Source organism: Moschus berezovskii, chromosome 8, assembly GCF_049115385.1.
Source record: "Moschus berezovskii isolate FMDL1 chromosome 8, NW_MosBer_1.0, whole genome shotgun sequence".
Lineage (NCBI taxonomy): Eukaryota > Metazoa > Chordata > Mammalia > Artiodactyla > Moschidae > Moschus > Moschus berezovskii.
The window spans coordinates 8,518,177-8,540,037 of NC_142467.1; the positions used below are offsets into that span (position 1 = coordinate 8,518,177).

General features: G+C 36.4%; 1 protein-coding gene across 10 annotated transcripts in view; it reads right to left on the reverse strand.

The window, feature by feature from the left end:
- The window catches only part of PPIP5K2 (diphosphoinositol pentakisphosphate kinase 2), a 76,104-nt gene that overhangs the window by 37,075 nt on the left and 17,168 nt on the right, over window positions 1–21,861 (reverse strand). For 7 of the 10 annotated variants that reach the window (XM_088838439.1, XM_088838438.1, XM_088838435.1 and 4 more), the window contains exons 7-17: window positions 20,937–21,038; window positions 17,676–17,837; window positions 16,181–16,302; window positions 13,549–13,650; window positions 11,992–12,078; window positions 11,384–11,459; window positions 11,191–11,300; window positions 10,579–10,664; window positions 8,497–8,622; window positions 8,241–8,362; window positions 7,790–7,972 (exon numbers count right to left, since the gene is read on the reverse strand). In XM_088838439.1, coding sequence (XP_088694565.1) covers window positions 7,790–7,972; window positions 8,241–8,362; window positions 8,497–8,622; window positions 10,579–10,664; window positions 11,191–11,300; window positions 11,384–11,459; window positions 11,992–12,078; window positions 13,549–13,650; window positions 16,181–16,302; window positions 17,676–17,837; window positions 20,937–21,038 — 1,278 coding nt within the window. The remainder of the gene's footprint in view (window positions 1–7,789; window positions 7,973–8,240; window positions 8,363–8,496; window positions 8,623–10,578; window positions 10,665–11,190; window positions 11,301–11,383; window positions 11,460–11,991; window positions 12,079–13,548; window positions 13,651–16,180; window positions 16,303–17,675; window positions 17,838–20,936; window positions 21,039–21,861) is intronic. The other 3 variants (XM_088838440.1, XM_088838437.1, XM_088838433.1) reach the window with 1 other exon arrangement.

The window sequence follows — 21,861 nt, forward strand, 5'->3', positions numbered from 1 at the left end:
ACCCAAGATCAAACCACCAGTATGTAAACAGTGGCATAAAAAAGCGGGTAACCTGGCTAGAGACCTGAGCTCTTAACCACCATGTAAATGCCTCTGTGATGAGATTTCTTCCAAGTCAACAAAAGCCGTTAATGAGAAAACAGTTTCAATTTTCACTGTTGAAACTGTGCTTGGCAATTTAACCCTAAATAAGTTTCTATAAATACAAAAAATATAAAGTGGAATTCCACTTCTTGTTATGGTGAACTAGTCAGTTTGGGTGAATCTAACGACTGAAGCTTGGACAAAAGTGAAATCCAGGATTTCCAGAGGTGGAAATCTGATAAACTCTACATTTGGCATTCAAAAAAGTTTTAAACTGTAGTCTGCATTTTTAACAAGATCTTAGATGACTCTCATTCAAGTATAAGTTTGAAAAACACTCTAGTTCTAGAGTCCTTGCCTTGACCAGGAAGAAGGTAAGAGCATGATGTAAACATTCATTTGGTAGATGTCATTAAAGCCTACTGTTACCTCTGAAGTAATGACAAAACAAATAATAAAATCAAAAACAATTTTAAAACTACCAGGGAAATAAATAAATAAAAAGTACCAATTCCAATGAAGCACGAAAGGAGAGAAAATAAAAAATAGGCAGTATAAATATAAAGCACTTAAAAGGATAATAGATTCATACATAAATTTGAGCATTTTAAAATACAAAGGAAATAACCGCCCTAAACAAAGATTTTCATAACAAACTAAAAAAAACTACATGCAGATTTTAAGAGATTCATCTAAAAATAGTTTCAGAAAGACCAAAAGAGATACGAAGGGTATTATACAAACACCAAGAAAAAAATTTTGCAGTTATATTAATCTCAGACAAAGTATTCTGAGGCAAAAAAATACTCATTGAAACATACCAATTCTTAATTTGTATGCACTTAATAGCATGGCATCAAAACACATAAAACAAAGATTAAGACACTACAAAGACAAGAAAAATCCATAATTACAGGTGGGAAATTTAACATACAACAGTAAAGAAAGAAAAAACAGACCAAAAAATATCAGGAAGACTATCTTTTTTTACCAGAATGATATAAAGTTAGAAATAACAAAAATATAACTTAAAAATGTATAGCTTTGGAAATTATAAAAGTACACTTCTAAATAACCTATGATCAAGGAAATCACAATAAGAAAATGCCCCAAATGGCATAAACCTCAATTTATGAATATAGTCAAAACAGTGTATCAAGGGAAATTTATGGCATAAAGTATGTGTTTTAGAACAGACGGAACGTTCATGATTTAATAAACATCCTTCTAGGGACATTAGTTTTTAAGAATTAGAGAAAAATAAAACCGTATACGTAGAAGGAATAAACAATAAAAATTAATAAAACTGAAAACAAGTGTATAATTTAGTGAACCAATAAATCTGAAAGACAGCTCTTTTACAGGACTAATAACGCTGATCAACTATGGCAAAGGTGATTAAGAAAAAAAAGGGGGGAGAAAGACTGTACAATGTTATGAAACAAAATGGAGTATCTCTACCGATCCCGCAGACATTACAAAGAACTTGAAGAGGACTGTATAAACAAATTTCTAGATGAATGCAACAATACAGACACAAGACACAATAAATAAAAATTACTAAATTACTCTAGGAACAATAGGTACAAACTTTCCCATAAAGAAAATGCCCATGGGATTTATCAGTAAATTTTACCAAATATCTAATGAAACATATATACATGAATTATTCCCCCCAAGGAGGACTCCGTAATTTTATGAAAATAGCATAATATGATATTGAAAGCAGACAAAGACAACAGGGATAAAATAAAGGTCAATTCGACTCATGAACATAAATGCAAAACTCCTAACCAATAATATTAGTAAACCCAAACCAGTGAGATAGGTATTTTTGAAATGACTTTATTCCAGGAACCAAGGTAGACTCTTTCCAAAATCATATATTTAACAGACAGAAAGACAATATAAAATGTAAAAACTTGTCATGACAAAAACTCTTTTTAACAAAAATCTACAGAGATCATACTTAATGTACAGTGTTAAAAAGGCTTTCCCTTTGAGAATATGAACAAACACAGAAAACCCACTCAATTTAATATGGCTTTGATGGTGCTAGCAATTAAAGTAAAGCAAGAAAAAGAATTAAAAGCATAAAGATTGGAAAGGAAGACAAAAACCCGTAGGTATCTTTTGGAGAGGTTTTTTAAAAACCGAGATAAATTACCAAGTTAATAAATAAGTTTAATAAAGTTGACATATATAAAATCAATATTAAAAAAACTTTGTACATAGCAGCAACAGACTATAACCATTTTAGAGGTACCATTTATAACAAAAATAATTTTTTAAAAATGTTTTTTCACAAACTTAAGATCTAATTCAATCTAAATCAATACCCTAATAAGACTTTTGGCCAGTTTATTTTAAAATTCATATGGAAATACATGAAAAGTCAAGAAAACTTGAAGAAGGACCCATGTAGGGTTTGGGAGATCTCACTCAATGGCACAAAAGCCAACAAAGAAGTATGTTCCAGAAACTACACACATATGATAAAGCTGATCTTACAAGGTAGTGGGGAAAGGATAGTCTTTTCAGGAAGTGGTGCTGAGACACCTGGATGTACTTATGGTTGAGGGGAAATATCAACTTTGATATCCTTATCTAATGGCAAGCACAAAAGCCAATTTTTAGCTGAATGGAAGATAAATGAGCATGGAAAAGCAAAATTTATAGAAGACCACACATGGACATATCCTATAACCCCCTTGTTAGAAAAAGGTATTATAAATAATAAAATGCACTGAACCCACAGAGACTGAGCCAGACCTGCCTTTGAGTGTCTGAGTGTCTCCTGCAGAGGCACGGGTCAGCAGTGGCCTGCTGCGGGGATAGGGGCTCTGGCTGCAGCAGACCAGAGTCACCCAGCGTGTGGCATAAGCCCTCATGGAGAAGGTCGTCACTAGCCCCACCAGAGGGCTACCGAGCAGATGACCCACAAACTGCAGAACAATTACACCAAAGAAATACTCGCACTGTTAAGAAAGTTGTAGGAGCCACAACAGATTTCCCAACCTGGGGATCCAGCAAAGGGACTGAGAAGCCCCTGGGAATTTGACTTTGGAGGACAGTGGGAGACTGAGCCAGATTTGCCTGTGAATGGCCAAACAATGAACCCATCAACAGAAAACTGGATTAAAGATTTACTGAGCATAGCTCTGCAAATCAGAACAAGACGCACTTTCTGCCAGTCAACCTCTCCCATCAGGAAGCTTCCAAAGTAAAGTCTCTCATCCTTATTCATCAGAGGGCAGACAGAATGAAAACCACAATCACAGAAAACTAAACTGATCACACGGACTAAAGCCTTATCTAACTCAATAAAACTATGAGTTATGCCATGTGGGGCCACCCAAGCCCTACATGGTGTCATGGGTCATGGTGGAGAGTTCTGACAAAACGTGGTCCACTGGAGAAGGGAATGGCAAACCACTTTAATATTCTTGCCTTGAGAACCCCATGAACAGTATGAAAAGGCAAAAAGATAGGACACTGAGAGATGAACTCCCCAGGTCGGTAGGTGCCCAATATGCTACAGGAAATCAGTGGAGAAATAACTTCAGAAAGAATGAAGTGACGGAGCCAAAGTGAAAAGAACACCCAGTTGTGGATGTGACTGGTGATGGAAGTAAAGTCCAATAATGTGAAGAACAATACTGCATAGGCAAATTATACCTGGAATGTTAGGTCCATGAAACAAGGCAAATTAGAAGTAGTCAAAAAGGAGATGGCAAGAGTGAACATCGGCATTTTAGAAATCAGTGAACTAAAATGGACTGGCATGGGTGAATTCAATTCAGATGAACATTGTATCTACTACTGTGGGCAGGAATCCCTTAGAAGAAATGGAGTAGCCAACATAGTCAACAAAGAGTCCAAAATGCAATACTTGGATGCAGTCTCAAAAATGACAGAATGATTTCTGTTCATTTCCAAGGCAAACCATTCAATATCATGGTAATCTAAGTCTATGCCCCAACCAGTAATGCTGAAGAAGCCGAAACTGAACAGTTCTATGATGACCTACAAGACCTTCTAGAACTAACACCCAAAAAGATGTCCTTTTCGTTACAGGGGACTGGAATGTAGGACGTCAAGAAATACCTGGAGTAACAAACAAGTTTGGCCTTGGAGTACAAATTGAAGCAGGGCAAAGGCTCATAGAGTTTTGCCAAGAGAACTCACTGGTCAAAGCAAACACCCTCTTCCAACAACACAAGAGAAGACTCTACACATGGACACCACCAGATGGTCAACACCAAAATCAGACTGACTACATTCTTTGTAGCCGAAGATGGAGAAGCTCTATACAGTTAACAAAAACAAGACCAGGAGCTGACTGTGGCTCAGATCATGAACTCCTTATTGCCAAATTCAGATTTAAATTTAAGAAAGTGGGGAAAATCACTAGACCATTCAGGGATGACCTAAATCAAATCCCTTATGATTATACAGTGGAAGTGACAAACAGATTCAAGGGATTAGATCTGAAAGAGTGTCTGATGAACTATGGATGGAGTTTTGTGACATTGTACAGGAGGCAGTGATCAAGACCATCCCCCAGAAAAAGGAATGCAATAAGGCAAAATGGTTGTCTGAGAAGGCCTTACAGCCAGCTGAACAGAGAAAAGAAGAGAAGCTAAAGGTAAAGTAGAAAAGGAAAGAATATAAGCATCTGAATGCAGAGTTCCAAGGAACAGCAAGGAGAGATAAGAAAGCCTTCCTCAGTGATCAGTGCAAAGAAACAGAGGAAAACAACAGAATGGGAAAGACTAGAGATCTCTTCAAGACAATTAGAGAAACCAAGGGAACATTTCATGCAAAGATGGGCTCGATAAAGGACAGAAATGGTATGGACCTAACAGAAGCAGAAGATATTAAGAAAAGGTGGCAAGAATACACAGAAGAACTACACAAAAAAGATCGTCATGACCCAGATAATCATGATGGTGTGATCATTCACCTAGAGCCAGACATCCTGGAATTTGAAGTCAAGTGGGTCTTAGGAAGCAGCACTACGAACAAAGCTAGTGGAGGTGATGGAATTCCAGATAAGCTATTTTTAATCCTAAAAGATGACATAGTTAAAGTGCTGCGCTCAATATACTAGCAAATTTGGAAAACTCAGCAGTGATACCAGCAAATTTGAAAAACTCAGCAGTGGCCACAGGACTGGAAAAGGTCAGTTTTCATTCCAATCCCAAAGAAAGGCAATGCCAAACAATTTTCAAACTACTGCACAGTTGCACTCATCTCACACGCTAGCAAAGTAATGCTCAAAGTTCTCCAAGCAAGGCTTCAACAGTATGGGAACCGTGAACTTCCAGATGTTCAAGCTGGTTTTAGAAAAGGCAGAGGAACCAGAGATCAAATTGCCAACATCTGTTGGATCATAGGAAAAGCAAGAGAGTTCCAAAAAAACATCTACTTCTGCTTCATTGACTGTTCCAAATCCTTTAACTGTGGGGATCACAATAAACTGTGGAAAATCCTTCAAGAGATGGGAATACCACACCACCTTACACGCCTCCTGAGAAACCTGTATGCAGGTCAAAAAGCAACAGTTAGAACTGGACATGGAACACCGGACTGGTTCCAAATTGGGAAAGGAGTATGTCAAGGCTGTATATTGTCACCCTGCTTGTTTAACTTATATGCAGAGTGTACCATGTGAAATACTGGACTGGATGAAGTGCAAGCTGGAATTCAGATTGCCAGGAGAAACATCAATAACCTCAGATATGCAGATGACACCACTCTTATGGCAGAAAGCAAAGAAGAACTAAAGAGCCTTGTGATAAAAGTGAAAGAGAAGAGTGAAAAAGCTGGTTTAAAACTCAACAAAGGTCATGGTATCCAGTCCCATCACTCCATGGCAAATAGATGGGGAAATAATGGAAACAGTGACAAACTATTTTCTTGGGCTCCAAACACATTGCAGATGGTGACTGCAGCCATGAAATTAAAAGATGCTTACTCCTTGAAAGAAAAGCTATGACCAATCTAGACAGTATATTACAAAGGAAAGACATTACTTTGCCTACAAAAGTCCGTCTAGTCAAAGCTATGGTTTATCCTGTAGTCATGTAGGGATGTGAGAGTTAGACCGTAAATAAAACTGAGCACCAAAGAACTGATGCTTTTGAACTGTGGTGTTGGAAAGAAGTCTTGAGAGACCCTTGGACTGCAAGGGGATCCAACCAGTCCATCCTAAAGGAAATCAGTCCTGAACATTCATTGGAGGGACTGATGCTGAAGCTCCAATATTCTGACCACCTGATGCAAAGAGCTGACTCATTGGAAAAGACCCTGATGCTGGGAAAGACTGAAGGCATGAGGAAAAGGGATGACAGAGGATGAGATGGTTGGATGGCATCACCATCTTGATGGACATGAGTTTGAACAAGCTCCAAGAGCTGGTGATGGACAGGGAGGCCCGGTGTGCTGCAGTCCATGGGGTCACAAAGAGTAGGACACGACTGAGCGACTGAACTGAACATAAAGGAAAAACTCACCTGGAAATACATGGAAAATAAGAACTTCTACTTGATCAAAGGAAGTCATTAAGGCTCAGAGTAGATGGTAGTACTTAGAATATGTATAACAAAGAGCTCATATCCAAAATATACAAAGAAATTCTACCATTCATTAAGCGAAACACAGGCAACTAGCAGTAAAAAGGATGACTTGAAGAGTAGGCTTCATGAAAGAAGGTACCTAAATGGTCAACGAGTATTAAAACCACAGTAAGGTACTACCATACATCCACCTTCAGGAAGTCAAAATTGAATAGTCCAAAAATACTGAGAATAGAGACTATGTAGGGCAATGACAATTTTAATGGACTTCTGGTGGGAGAATAAATTGCTTCAGTGACTTTGGAAAACTGTCTGACATCATATACTGATACTGAAATATAAGCACACTGCGGGGCACAACACTTGCCCTCCTAGAATGTAATATACCAAGAGAAACGTGCTCATCTACATGAGGAGGTATATATGAATATTCATGGCAGCATTAACTGTAACAGCCCCAAACTGTAACAATATTGGAATGCATATATAAATTGGAGCATATTCATAAAATAGAATACAGATTAACAAACTATGGCCTGTGGGCCAAACACGACCTGTAATAGCCTATGAGCTAATAAATGGTTTTTACAATTTTTAAAAGGTGGTTTAAAAAAAAGTAAAGAATAATGCAACAAGTAACTATATGTGATCTGCAAGGTGTAAAAATATTTACTACCTGGCCTTTCACAGAAAAAGTTTGCCAACCTCTGAAAACAATACTACATAGAAATGAAAATTAATCAACTATGGAAATTCTCAAAAATATGGATGAATTTCACAAACATAATACTGAGAAAAAGATGTCAGACATTAAAAAAAAAATCCCATTACAGGAAGCTTAAAAAATACAAACCGAGATTACGGTAGCTACAAACACGTACTTATCTGAATAAGCATTCTGGATATGACTACAAAGAGCTAGAATAGTGGTTATTTCTAGCAGATAAGAAAAAACTGCAACTGGGAAGAGGCGCACAAAGGCTAGAGTTGTTCCAACATTCTGTCCCCCTGTATAGGGATTATGTGTCTCTTTGCTTTTGTAATACAACAAGCTCTGAGTTTATGTTTTATGCATTTTTCCGTGTGCATAATATTTGACAATGTAGGAATTTGCCAAGACCCACCTTTTCATAATCTTCTGCAGTAAAATCTCTGTCTCTCTGAAGTATTTCATGAAGTCTTGCCTTTACACGTTGCTGACAACTGCTCAAAGAATCACTATCACTATCCAAAAGGCCATTCATGTTTGCACTTTTCACCATCTGAACAAGAATGGGTGTAAGCTCTCCTTCCAGAGCTAACAGACCCTAAACACATTAAATAAAAGCCAAAAGAGATTTAAGAATTAGTATGTAAAATAGAAAGCATCTTAATTATTATTTTGTTACATGCAGAATTTCACAGGGTATATGCTTACTGTTTTAACAAACTTTATTAATACAAATTGTCATGGTCATTTCAGGGTTTTAGTCTGAAGTCTTCAATTTAGAATATTAAAATATTACCTCAGTAAAAATCCTTTAAAATGCTCTATCAGATGAAAATTTTAATAATTCTAAAATCATTTATTTATACCTTTGCAAAAGCAGCTGCAGTCATCTGAACTCGTCCTTCATCAGAGGCGTATATTTTAAGGTCATGTCGGTAGGTACTATGTAATCTAAGTAAACCACAACCAGGAAATCCTGCATAATCTCCTGAAAATAAATCCTCAAATCACTTAAGCTATATTTTTATCTCACTGTATTTCTATACTTAATAACATCTCAAAATGAGGATCTGGAAAGATGATGTTTGAATTTAACTGAAGCAAAGAAACGCCAAGATTTACCTTGACCTCCAGGATACATACACCTGAAAGCTCTTCCGAGTTCTTCGGCCTGGACCCTGCCTGCAGGGGTTAGTTCTCCTCCCCACTTTAGAACCAGAAGCAAGGACGGCTCTTCTCGTCGGCTGTCTACGATACATGTGAATGGATAGAACTCATGTCAGGTTTTCTTCTTTTACACAGATATATTTCACGAAGATCTTTTTTCTTTTTGTCTCTTCTGCGGTGGAATGCGGGCCTTATGTAGATTAATTTGTTCCTTAAACGTATCTATCCTGTGTAAGCTGTTGCTTCTACTAGGAATACCACTTGCTTCGCTTATTAAAATCTTACTAAAATTTCAAAATCTCTCCCATACTCTAGAAAGAAGGCTTTCCCAGTTTTCTGAAAGGAAACTTCTCCCTTCCCTGCTCTCAAAATGGTATGAGAGCCAACGGTATTTGCTGGATGTTTTTAGCTGTACTAGATATACTAGGTTAAGAGCTCCCTGATGACAGGTTCAGAGCTTGTCTTTGCAGTGTTGCCACACAAAAGGTAATTTTATCCGAAGGGAAGAAGATATATACATTTTTATGATTAGTAACCAGTGATTTGTATAACTTTTAAGAAGATACAAGACAACAGAGCTTAATATTTACTATAATTTACATTTACGAGTGAGATATACAATAAAATACAGCCAAGATCAGCTTTTTAAATTTGGAGTTGTGGAATCTGTGTGTTCCAGAACAGAGTATTTTCTCAGACATAAAGGACGTCTGAGTTTCTATCCTGAATTTTGACCTACTCTTTATTATGTCCTAAGGTCTGCACTGGGTTCCAGAAACAAAGGTCATTTTAAAAGTAGCACAATAAACACTAAAGAATTTAATTATTCACTAAAAGTGAAAGAAAATCACTCTTTACCCTGGGGCTAGTCAGTAATTGTATATGCTTCACCATGCAAACCAACGTTCACTTATAATAAAGGTAATTAATTTACTTTTTAATTATATTTATCGAATGCTTTTGATAAAAACATCAAAATATAGATAATTAAGCTGCATGTTACTAATCATGCAGTGAGACAGAGCAATATGTGAACTTTCAGAATAAAGATCAACATAGTCAAATTTCTGCTTGCATTCAATCTTTACTTCAAGTTTTGCTCCTATAAATAGTGGGCCACTATGAATATCCCTATAGAAGATCTTTCTCTCAAGATTTGATTATCCCATTGGGATAGATTCTCTTTAAGTATAATTAAGGTCAAAGTATATGAAAAATTTTTGAAGTTTCCTCTGCACCCCACCCTCCAGCTGCACCATGCAACGTGCAGGTTCTCAGGTCACCGACCAGGGATGGAATCCATGCCACCTACAGCGGAAGCTTAACCACTGGACCACTAGGGAAGTCTCATGAAGATTTTGGTATGTACTGCCGAATTACTTTTCAAAGAGCTATTGTCAATTTACAGTCCTACCAGTGGATAAAATTCTGTCACACTGAATTTTCATCAGCATTCCTTATTACCATTTTAAAAAAGAATAAAATAAGAAAACACTCTGCCAGTATAACAGGCAAGACTGATTATTATTATTATTGTACTGGGCCTCTCCATTTCTCCATAAAATGGCTACCAAAACCTTGACCATTTTTCTTTTGAAAAGTAAATGAACTTATGGATTTTTGTGCTCACTGCTCGTAGGAGACTCATTTTAAACGCTTATTCTGATTTATTGAGTGGAGAAAAATATCTGCTTTAGAAACATGGTGATGGTGTATTTTTCCAAATATTCTTTTCCTACTTCTTGAGTTTTCTTCCTTTTTACCCTGTATAGGTTAGGGACCCGTTAAGTAATAATTAGTTATAAAGGAATAAGCGCTCTAAAGAATAAAAGAGCACTCCTAAGCAGTTTTTAAAATAATAAAAGGTATCCTTTACCTAAAGGAGAAAAGGTAAAAGGCCTTTTAAGGACAGCAAACAGCTACCAAAGTTGTACATTATTTTTCCAGCTATCTGACAGAAGATTAAAAAGGTAATCAACAATGAGTAGCAAGTTCCTACGTATAATTAAAACCTAACAGGCATTAACAGTGACATACCCTCTTCTTCACTAGATGTCTTAGGACAACCATGAGGGAGATAGGTTAACTGGACCTTACGATTTATTCCAGAAAAATGGCCATACCTGAAACATAAAATGGCAAATACAACAGACAGTATTTAATAAGCACTCAATACAACCTCCTAAAGAAAAACTAAACTCTACCTTGTCTTTAAAAATGAAAATAATGATTTTTTTAAAAATTTTGAGTGGTCAAAGAAATAAATCTTGTAAGAGGAATACTGGTGGCACCTGTTTCCCCTGATGAAAACATAATGTGAAGTTATTTTTCATTTAAACAGCACTGAGTCCATAGTTAATGTCAACAATGTGGCCTTCATCCTATGTAGCACTTCACCGACAATCCAAATGTGATGTTCTCTTTTGATGGTCTCATCAAAATTAATACCATTATAAAACAGAACCTTCTCTTTTCTCACTGGTAAAAATAAAAACTTACTAGACTTTCACTAATTTCACCTGATTTACAGTAAGAAAAAGCAAAACAGATCGAACTGTGAAGGAAATTAACATGAAAAGCCACACATATTTAAAAAAATAGAGCACTATAAGTCGTTATCAAAATTAAGGGTTTCAAAAAGATACTTACATCTCTAACACAGTCTTAAGTTGTTCAAGTTTTGATTTGTTTTCTTCAATTTCAGAATCATTATTTTGTCCCAGTTCCATAAGAAGTTGTCGTGTAATATCCAGCACTTCCTGTAAAAGGAATAAAGAACTGAATTTTTATGTAATTTTGCCATTAGTAGTTTAAAACCCAACAAGAAATCAAATGCACTTGCCTGTAATTGTTTTGGTTTTTTGAGTTTTAATTTCCCAGATTTATATCCATCACACTTTTCAAAGAGATCAAAGAATCTTATAAAAGAGACAGAACACTGTGAGGCATTTGCAATAATATTATCTCCATAAAACAAGTAACTATAATGAATGATAGATAAGGGACTAAGGTAATAATCAGTAACAGGTAACGACCTTGGGGTCTTTGGACTTCATATACTGTGTGCCCTCTTTCCCTCTACAGTATGACTCTTTCACTTGACTGATAAAACTTCGTATTTTCCTAAACCATATTAAACTAATAATCACTAGATTAACTGAACAAAGTAATAAACTTCCATTCTACTAATTTTCATCTTTACAACACCAAATAAAAGCTAAGTCAGGATGATGACCATTTATGGACATTGCTACAGTAATTTTCTGATACTGATACACACAATTTAACATGGATTTTGTTTTGATGTTATTTTTCCCAGTGGTTTAAATATCACCGGTGAAGAAACAGTGGCAGTCTTTCCTCATGAAGTATTACTCAAAGCAGATAAGCGCCCACCGGAAATCTTAAGTTACCACACCCTGTGAGTTACACTGTCCCCTTTAAACATACTTTTGATGCCGCACTTCCATTTTCATTTTTTGCTTTGGTGTTCGATCCCCGTGACGAATGACGGCTATGACACATCTAAGTTCCATCCTTAAGTTAAAAAAAAACAACATTCTCAATTTACTAACAAAGATTTGTATTATATAACTAACATTAATATATCTAATTGTTTATTTGGAACTATCTTTTAACTTTAAGATCGTTCCCATTAAGAACAGCGCTTGTAACAACTAGCTTTAATTTTATGAAGTCAATCCTAAAAAGAATTTAAGAGGCTGCAGGGGGAGTAATATCAAGTCATACAATATTTGCTTCTTCTCCAGAGATCACGATACTAACTTTGGATACAACCAAATGGACTATAATTCCCTAACTTCATTAATTACCTGCCCAGTGTGGTAGATCATTATACAGAGATTTCATTAAATCAAACAAAATATAGCTGCTGTATTTACTTTGCCCATGTAAGAAGAAAAGTATTTCAAACTTAAATTGCTGGAAGATAAAACTGTCTTAGTAAGAATGAAAGAAAGTGAAAGTCGCTCAGTGGTGTCCGACTTTTTGCGACCCCATGGAATTCTCCAGGCCAGAATACTGCAATGGGTGTCCTTTCCCTTCTCCAGGAGATCTTCCCAACCCAGGTCTCCCACATTGCAGGTGGATTCTTTGCCAGCTGAGCCACAAGGGAGGGTTTAAACTACCATTTGTCAAATTATGAGACACAGAACACAACTCTCTAGAATAAGTTACCCGAAAATATATTTCGTATTAAATAAGTTTGGAAATACTGGTTTAAAAACAAAATTAAGTATTTTTGTCCTCTCTTCTGCCCCAATCAGGAATCCTCAGAATATTTAACATGCTAACATAAAGCTCCTAGCTCACATGAATAACAAGTGAATTTCAGGTAGTAAATTTCACTAGAAATTTTATAAAACACTTTGGCAATACTGGTCTAATTAATTTACTTCAAGATATAACTGTGTATTTTTCCTTTACATGCTGAGAGCACCAAAAATGTAAACCACTGACCATGAAGCTTTAAGTAATATATCTGCTGGAACCTCCTTTATTCTTATGGCTTAATTCAACAGTTTTATAATTATCCAAAAATTTTTCAGGGTTTTAACAACAGAAAGGATCTTTAGTATAAATGCGTGTGTGAGTGCTCAGTTACTCGGCCGTGTGCAACTCTTCATGACTCTATGGACCAGCGCCTGCTAGGTTCCTCTGTCCATGGGATTCGCCAGGTAAGAATATTGGAGTAGGTTGCCATTTCCTCCTCTAGGGAATCTTCTCGACCAAGGGATATGACTCAAGGGATCCTGCATCTCCTTGCATTGGCAGGAGGATTCTTTACCACTGAATCACCTGGGAAACTTCTTCATTCTAAATAGCCCATGTAAAAGCATATAATCTGTTTTTCCATCTGGAAAGTGAATCATATGAAAATATACAAAGTAAAGTATTTAATATTATTCAGATATGTAATCTTTATTGTGATAGCACAGGCCAACAGGGAAACACAAGGAATTTCTAAATGAAAATATTCAAACTTACATAGTTCCAGATGTAGTTGGTACAATCGGGATATCTTCAGCTTCTAAGGGTATTGACCAGGGGATATGAAATTGTGGAGCAAGCTCTCGCATTACAATATTCCTTCAAGACAAAAAAAGAAAACAAACTAGTTCATTTTAAGACAAACCTGGGTGTTAATGACAAAAGAAAATCATAGAAGTTAAAGTCGAACTATCTAGTAATTATGTGAATACAGTACACAAAAAGTAAACTAAGAAAAAAATCAATCCTGATCAAGAAAAATTAGATCAACAACGCTAAACTGGTATATAGAACATACACTGTGGATGCTGATTGCAGCCATGAAATTAAAAGACGTTTACTCCTTGGAAAGAAAGTTATGACCAACCTAGATAGCATATTAAAAAGCAGTGACATTACTTTGCAGCCAAGGTCCGTCTGCTCAAGGCTATAGTTTTTCCAGTGGTCATGTACGGATGTGAGAGTTGGACTGTGAAGAAAGCTGATCGCCGAAGAATTGATACTATTGAACTGTGGTGCTGGAGAAGACTCTGGAGAGTCCCTTGGACTGCAAGGAGATCCAACCAGTCCATTCTAAAGGAGATCAATCCTGGGTGTTCATTGGAAGGACTGATGCTAAAGCTGAAAACTTTGGTCACCTCATGCGAAGAGTTGACTCACTGGAAAGACTCTGATGCTGGGAGGGATTGGGGGCAGAAGGGGACGACAGAAAATGAGATGGCTGGATGGCATCATCGACTCGATGGACATGAGTTTGGGTAAACTCCAGGAGTTGGTGATGGACAGGGAGGCCTGGCGTGCTGTGATTCATGGGGTCGCAGAGTCGGACATGACTGAGCGACTGAACTGAACTGAATGGGATACTATGAATTTGGAATTTACTTATTTACTTTTTAAAAATATAAACCACATTGGATTCAAGTAAGTTTCCTGGTGGCTCAGATGGCAAACAATTCGCTTTCAATGCAGGAGACCTGGGTTTGATCCCTGGGTTGGGAAGACCCCCCCTGGAGAAGGGAACAGCTACCCACTCCAGTATTCTGGCCCGGAGAATTCCATGGACAGAGGAGTCTGGCAGGCTAGTCTATGGGGTCACAACTAAGTGACTTTCACTTTCATATCACTATAGCTGCCTATTTACTTCCATAGATTCTAAAATCCAAGATTATCTCTGTGGACACTGAGTATTTCTTACCAGCTTTTATTGATCACCTATAAAGCTATTTTAAATACCACTGTTCATTTTTCAACAAATTTCTATTACAGTTTGCTAAAAAGGTTAACAATGAAAATTTACATAATTACAGGACATATTTTGTTTTGTTTACATTTAGCATTTATTCACGCTAAAATTTAACTGAGCCCCCCTAAATTTTACTTTAAGGATAAGTTCACAAACCTCTGAAATATAATTGCTGACTCCAATGATTAAGATATATTTTAAAGGCTAGGTTTTTTATGGCTTTGACATAAGTATTTTGTCGTACATACTTTGAGATGGTTAAAAACAGCCCTTGTCAGGACTTCCCTGATGTGGGTTTGATCCCTGGTCCGGTGGACTCCTCCCTCCAGCACAGCTAAGCCCATGTGCCACAACTACTGAGCCTGTGTGCCTGGGGCTTCTCCTCTGCAGCAAGAGAAGCCGCCAGAGAGAACCCTGCGTAGAGCCACAAAGAGGAGCCCCTCCCTCCTTAACTAGAGAAAGTCTGCACACAGCAATGAAAAGCCAGTGCAGCCAAAAATAAAATAAATAAATAATGTTATAAATTGTCTTTCAAGTCTTCTAAATCAATATGTATGAAAATAAGTCAAAGAATACAAAAATGGGATTTCTGTACGCAGTAATTTCTTTTATGTTCACTTGATAATCTCGTGAGATTACTTTGAGTAACATATGCTTGTAGATGGAGAAGGCAAGGGCAAGCCACTCCAGTACTCTTGCCTAGAAAATCCTACGGATGGAGGAGCATGGTAGGCTGCAGTCCGTGGGGTCGTTAAGGGTCGGACGTGACTGAACGATTTCACTTTCACTTTTCACTTTCACACACTGGAGAAGGAAATGGCAACCCACTCCAGTGTTCTTGCCTGGAGAATCCCAGGGAAGGGGGAGCCTGGTGGGCTTCCGCCTATGGGGTCACACAGAGTCGGACACGACTGAAGTGACTTAGCAGCAGCAGCAGCAGCATGCTTGTAGAAAGTCGAATCATTCAAGATTTCTAAATTCCAATTATTTCTATTTTATTCTCGTTACTTATTTCATGAATGTTAATACTGTACCACTAAATACTATAATTACCTAACAAAAACTTGAGAAGGTAATCTAATAAATCAGCCATTTTGATGACTGATCAACCATCACTGTGTAAACCATTGTCATATAGCATTTCTAAATCTATGAGGTTAAATACTTTAAAAGTTTACACTGTTCATAAATTAATTTGTCTTACGCAACCCAAAATGTAATTCAGGATTTGGGGGGATGTCATTTTACGAACACTGATTTTTTACTCTAGAGTACTTATAAAGCCCTGATCATCTGGTATTTACAATTATTTGCTTTCTGAATAACGAATATGCACTAACTATAACAAAAGTAAAGAGGAAGAAATATAAAGAAAAAAAATCTTACCCAAGTATTTTTGCACAATCATCATAATACTTCATGGAATTTTTCACAAAACTGAAGCCATTCACATCACAGACATAGGACTGTCCATTGGCCCGTAGCAAATCAAAGCCACAAACTGTTTGCTATTTAAAATAAATTATACACTTTAAAATTCCATTTAATTAAGACTGAGTTTTCCAGTCTTATTAGAATACAAATTTTATAAGTGCCCTTTACTTCAAAATAAGTAAAAAACAAGGAAGCTACTTATCTGTAACTTGAATACTCTAAAATATACAGCACATGCCACATGATTATTTAAATTTGTCTATGAAGTAAATGTAGAACAATAATGCTTAAGAGACTAGAGAGGCCAAGAACTCAAGAAGCTTTTCAATTAATGTTTAATTAAAATACAAAAGTAAAAAAATTTTAAAGGCTTTGATAAATTTTATGCTAGCAGAAATTCTAACATTTTTAATTAAAAAAAAAAAAACCAAAAAGAAAAAAAAAGAGGAGAAAGCTTTGAAGACACAATCCAGAAGAAATGTCCAATTATTGTTATGAATCATTTAAATTCTGACAACTACACACTTGTGAGCCCCTGAAACAAATTTACTTTATTTGGGAGATAAAAATGTATAAATTTCCTGCTGAGGTGCTAGGAATTTTCTGATCTTCCAGGTTTTATGTTCAAACCATCATGTGTTAGTATAATATGATTTTAAGTCATGGCTTTTGGAATTCTGGCATTACAAAGTTAAAACAGTTCATATAAAAACCAATTAATATAAAGCTATCATAACACAGTTTAAGATTCCTTCCATGAGAGACTTCAAATTATTAAGACACAAAGAATTTATTATTTAATAACTAGTAATACACACTAGTTTTAAGTTACATATCCAAGACAAAGCTTCAACAAGGTAAAATTTATCCTCTTTGTGATGCAAGTTGTACTACTCCTGTTTTAATCTTTATTGTACAGTATATCAAACCCTAATAATACAGATTGAGAGAACAAGTCAAATATCTAAGTAAAAAGTGTTTTTAAAAAGTGTATTTATTAGTAGTTTTCATGAACATATTTTACTATATTTAACAGGCCAAATGATCAACTGTGAAAGGTGGAAGACTTCCTTAAAAAACAAAATAACTCATGTATCAATTCTATGAGTAAATACTTACAACCAGTTTTGTTATAGGAGTGTATTAAAAAAATACTCCTATAACTCTACCATTTCAGTTGTTTCCTTCTATAATTGTAGTTTCTGAATAAACTGTCAGTTTCCTTCTATATAATGAAGAAAGAATAAGAAGGAAAGGCCTTCATTTATCATATATTCTTATTAATGGCACTGCAAGAATCCTTTGTAAAGTTCAACAGAAACTATTCAGATACACCACTTCATTTTCTTTACTTTTCTTTCCCATTATAAGCCCAAACAACATCTCTTTCACTCAAAAAAGAAAATTCAAATTTTTACGAGTCTCCATGGCCTGCATAACATCTTACCTTAAAAGCAAGGCAGACTTTCCAAGCAATTAATTTCTCTCGTGCATTGAGAATAACAGGGTATCTTACTTCTTTTCCTTCACTATCTCGTTCCACCTTGCCATCAAGTGCAGGAGATTTTCGAGCTTCAGCATGGGCATAATCTGGACCCACTGTATAAACCTTTCAGAAGTGTTAAAATATATACATTACTTTAAAAAGATATATATGCAAACACATAATGGCAGGCAACAAATTCAAATAAAAAATACCTCTGTTTCCAGGAGGTATTTTTTGACACATCTTTCTTTTTACATGTGAAAATTTTCAATGTTGGAAGAGGTTATAAGTAATTATACAGCAAAACTGGTAAAATGAGGTTCTGTTCTCTCTAAAAAATAATTATACTGAACATTATAAGGGAATACTAGAATGCATAATGCTGTGATCCTTCTCAAACTGTTTTAGTTTAACAAAAGGTATAAATAACTAAAAAATTACAGAAGAAATTAACTGCCAAAATAAAGATCTAAGCATATAAGGAAGATTTATAAGGGCAGCAAGAATTCAAAAGCAGACAAGAGAGGGAAAGGCACTCCAAGCAAAGCTAATAAACGCAAAGGGCAGAGGAACAAAGCAGCATGACATATTGAGGTGAGAGTTCATTATTTGCTATGATTTCTACTGTAAGGTTTGTAGTACAGAGGGCAGGCCATGAAGTACCTTGTATGCCAGCCTTAAAAATCTGATTATTACCTTGTGGTCAATGAGGATCCACAAGAGAATTTTTAATAGGAGCCTCATGATTCAGTTTACACCTAAGAAAGAACTCTCTATTAGACTCAGAGAAGCAAAAGGCAAGGGAAAGATACACTCAACTAAATGCAGAGTTCCACAGAATACCAAGGAAAGATAAGAAGGTCTTCTTAAATGAACAATGCAAAGAAACCAAGGGAAACAACAGAATGGGAAAGACTGGAGATGTCTTGAATAAAATGGAGATATTAAGGGAACGTTTCATGTAACGATGGAAACATGAGAGGACAGAAAGCCTAAGAACCTAACAGAAGAAGAGATTAAGAAAAGGCAAGAATACATGGAACAACGATACAAAAAAGGTATTAATGACTCGGATAAACATGATGGTGTGGTCACTCACCTAGAGCCAGACATCCTGCAGTGTGAAGTCAAGTGGGCCTTAAGAAACATTATTACAATCAAAGCTAGTGGAGGTGATGGAATTCCAGCAGAGCTATTTAAAATCCTAAAAGATGATGCTGTTAAAAGTGCTACACTCAGTATGTCAGCACATTCGGAACACTCAGCAGTGGCCACAGGACTGAAAAAAGTCAGTTTTCATTCCAATCCCAAAGAAGTGCAATGGCAAAGAATGTCCAAACCATCATACAACTGCACTCATTTCACATGCAAGCAAAGTGAAAGTTGCTCAGTTGTATCTGACTCTTTTGAGACCCCAGGGAGTATTCAGTCCATGGAACTCTCCAGGCCAGAATACTGGAGTGGGTAGCCCTTCCCTTCTCCAGGGGACCTTCCCAACTCAGGGAACGAACCCAGGTTTCCCACATTATAGGTGGATTCTTTACCAGCTGAGCCACAAGGGAAGTCAAAGGAAACTGGAATGGGTAGCCTATCCCTTATCCAGCAGATCTTCCTGACTCATGAATTGAATTTGGTCTCCTTCATCGCAGGCATATTCTTTACCAACTGAGCTATCAGGGAAGTCCACATGCTAGCAAGGTAACACTCAAAAAGTATTGTCACCCTGCATATTTAACTTATACACAGAGTACATCATTCAGAATGCTGGGCTGGATGAATCACAAGCTGGAATCAAGATTGCTGAGAGAAATTTCAACAACCTCAGATAAGCAGATAATACCACTCTAATAGCAGAAAGTGAAGAGGAACTAAAGAGCCTCTTGATGAAAGTAAAAGAGGAAGAGTGAAACAGCTGGCTGAAAACTCAACATTCAAAAATCTAAGATCATGGCATCCAATCCCATCACTTCATGGGAAATAGAAGGGGAAAACATGGAAACAGAAACAGACTTTATTTTCTTGGGCTCCAAAATCACTGTGGACAGTGACTGCAGCCATGAAATTAAAGATGCTTGCTCCTTGCAAAGAAAGTTATGACAAACCTAGACAGCGTATTAAAGAGCAGAGACATCAATTTGCCAACAAGGGTCCATGTACTCAAAGCTATGGTTTTTCCAGGAGCCATGTATGGATGTGAGAGTTGGATCATAAAGGAGGCTGCACGCTGAAGAACTGAGAGTCTCTGGATAGCAAGGAGATCAAACCAGTCCATCCTAAATGAAATCAGTCCTGCATATTCATTTGAGGACTGATGCTGAAGCTGAAACGCCAATACTTTGGCCACCTGCTGCAAAGAACCGACTCATTAGAAAAGACCCTGATGCTGGGAAAGACTGAAGGCAAATGTAGAAGTGGGCAGCAGAATATGAGATGGTTACATAGCATCACCAACTCAATGGACATGAATTAAAGCAAATTCCAGGAAATAGTAAAGGACAGAGAAGCCTGGTGTGCTGCGGTCCATACTGTCGCTAAGAGTTGGACACAACTTAGCAACTGAACAAGTCAGACACAGCGTGGCTAAACATAAGCAATTAAGACCTTATTTGTCACCAACAGAAATCACACCTATTTTTTTGTAATCACATTACAGTTGTCAAAGCTCTCTTGACATTTTTTACACTGATTGATGCTTAGAAACTGTGGCGGTTATTAGACTCTAACTCACTATATTTTGGATTGATTTTTAAATATTTTTATTAACTTTATTTCAATAAAATTTGTCTCCACTGTAATCCTGTGTGGTTTATTTTAAGCACTGAAGAATATTATTCTATAAAAAGGATCCATAGGCTTAGATTGCCAAAGACATTCATAATGTAAATAGATTAAGAATCCCTAGTTATAAAGAAAGAGAAAAAAAAGGTCAGAGACAGCTAACTAAATGGACTTTCCATATGGCTCAGCAGTAAAGTGTCTGCCTGCCATGCAGGAGACCTGTGTTCAATCCCTGGGTCAGGAATATCCCCTAGAAAAGGAAATGGCAACCCACTCCAATGTTCTTGCCTGGAAAATTCCACTGACAGAAAAACCATGGAGTTGCAAAAGAGCTGGACATGACTTAGCAACTATACAACAACAATAGCAGCTATTATAAACTCTTTTTCTGATATCACTGGTAAACTCAAATACAAACTTAAAATATACTTTAATGAATCCTACCTTAACATCAGTACCATCTGTAGGCATAAACTCTTCATATATATATGAGCCTGTTTTTCGTACATTGCTTTCTGGGGAGTAAACACTACTTCTACTGCCAATCTGAAAATAAAAGAAGTCTATCAATGTAAAAACCAAATTATTCTCCTCTTTTTTATAAAATATTCTCTTTTACCATTTATTTCTATCATCGATATTCCAAAAATTTTTTTTAGTCTACAAATATTTAACAACACATTATGCAGTTGACACTACATTACACTACACTACATTTCCTGCTATAACTTAAATAGCACAAAAATACAATGAACACTTAGAACAGTGTTCCTAAGATTCAACCATATTGCTGAAGGTTAACTCTGTTTGTCACTACTATAGAATTTTCCTCTGTATAAATATTCAGTAATTCTTTCATTTGCCTATAATATATTCTAGGCTGTTTTCTAAGATTTAGCTAGTAAAGCAATGTTGCTTCAAACGTTCTTTTAAATATTCCTGTGACAAGTATGTGCAGGAGTGTTCTACGGCATATACTCAAAGTGAAACTGCTAGTGATAGAATATGCTCACATCCAACTTACAAAATAATGCCAAAACCTTTTAAAAAACATTTTTAATTAGAGTCTCTCCAGCAATGTGTAGGTGTTCCCACTTATCTATAATTATCTACAACTTGGTATTGTCAGACTTAATATTTGCCATCCTAATGGACTTAGAACATGTACCTTGGTGTGTTCCTGCTTTGCATTTCCATGATTGCTTATGAGTACCTGTGTACCTTTAATACTGACATACTGCTAAGTTATATTTCAGAAGAAATATTGTGATAACAACGTCTGGGCTTATGCTCGTTTCCCAACTACCTCAATCTTTTTGATCTTACTGATTCAAAAAGTAACTTAATGTCTAGTCAAGGCTATGGTCTT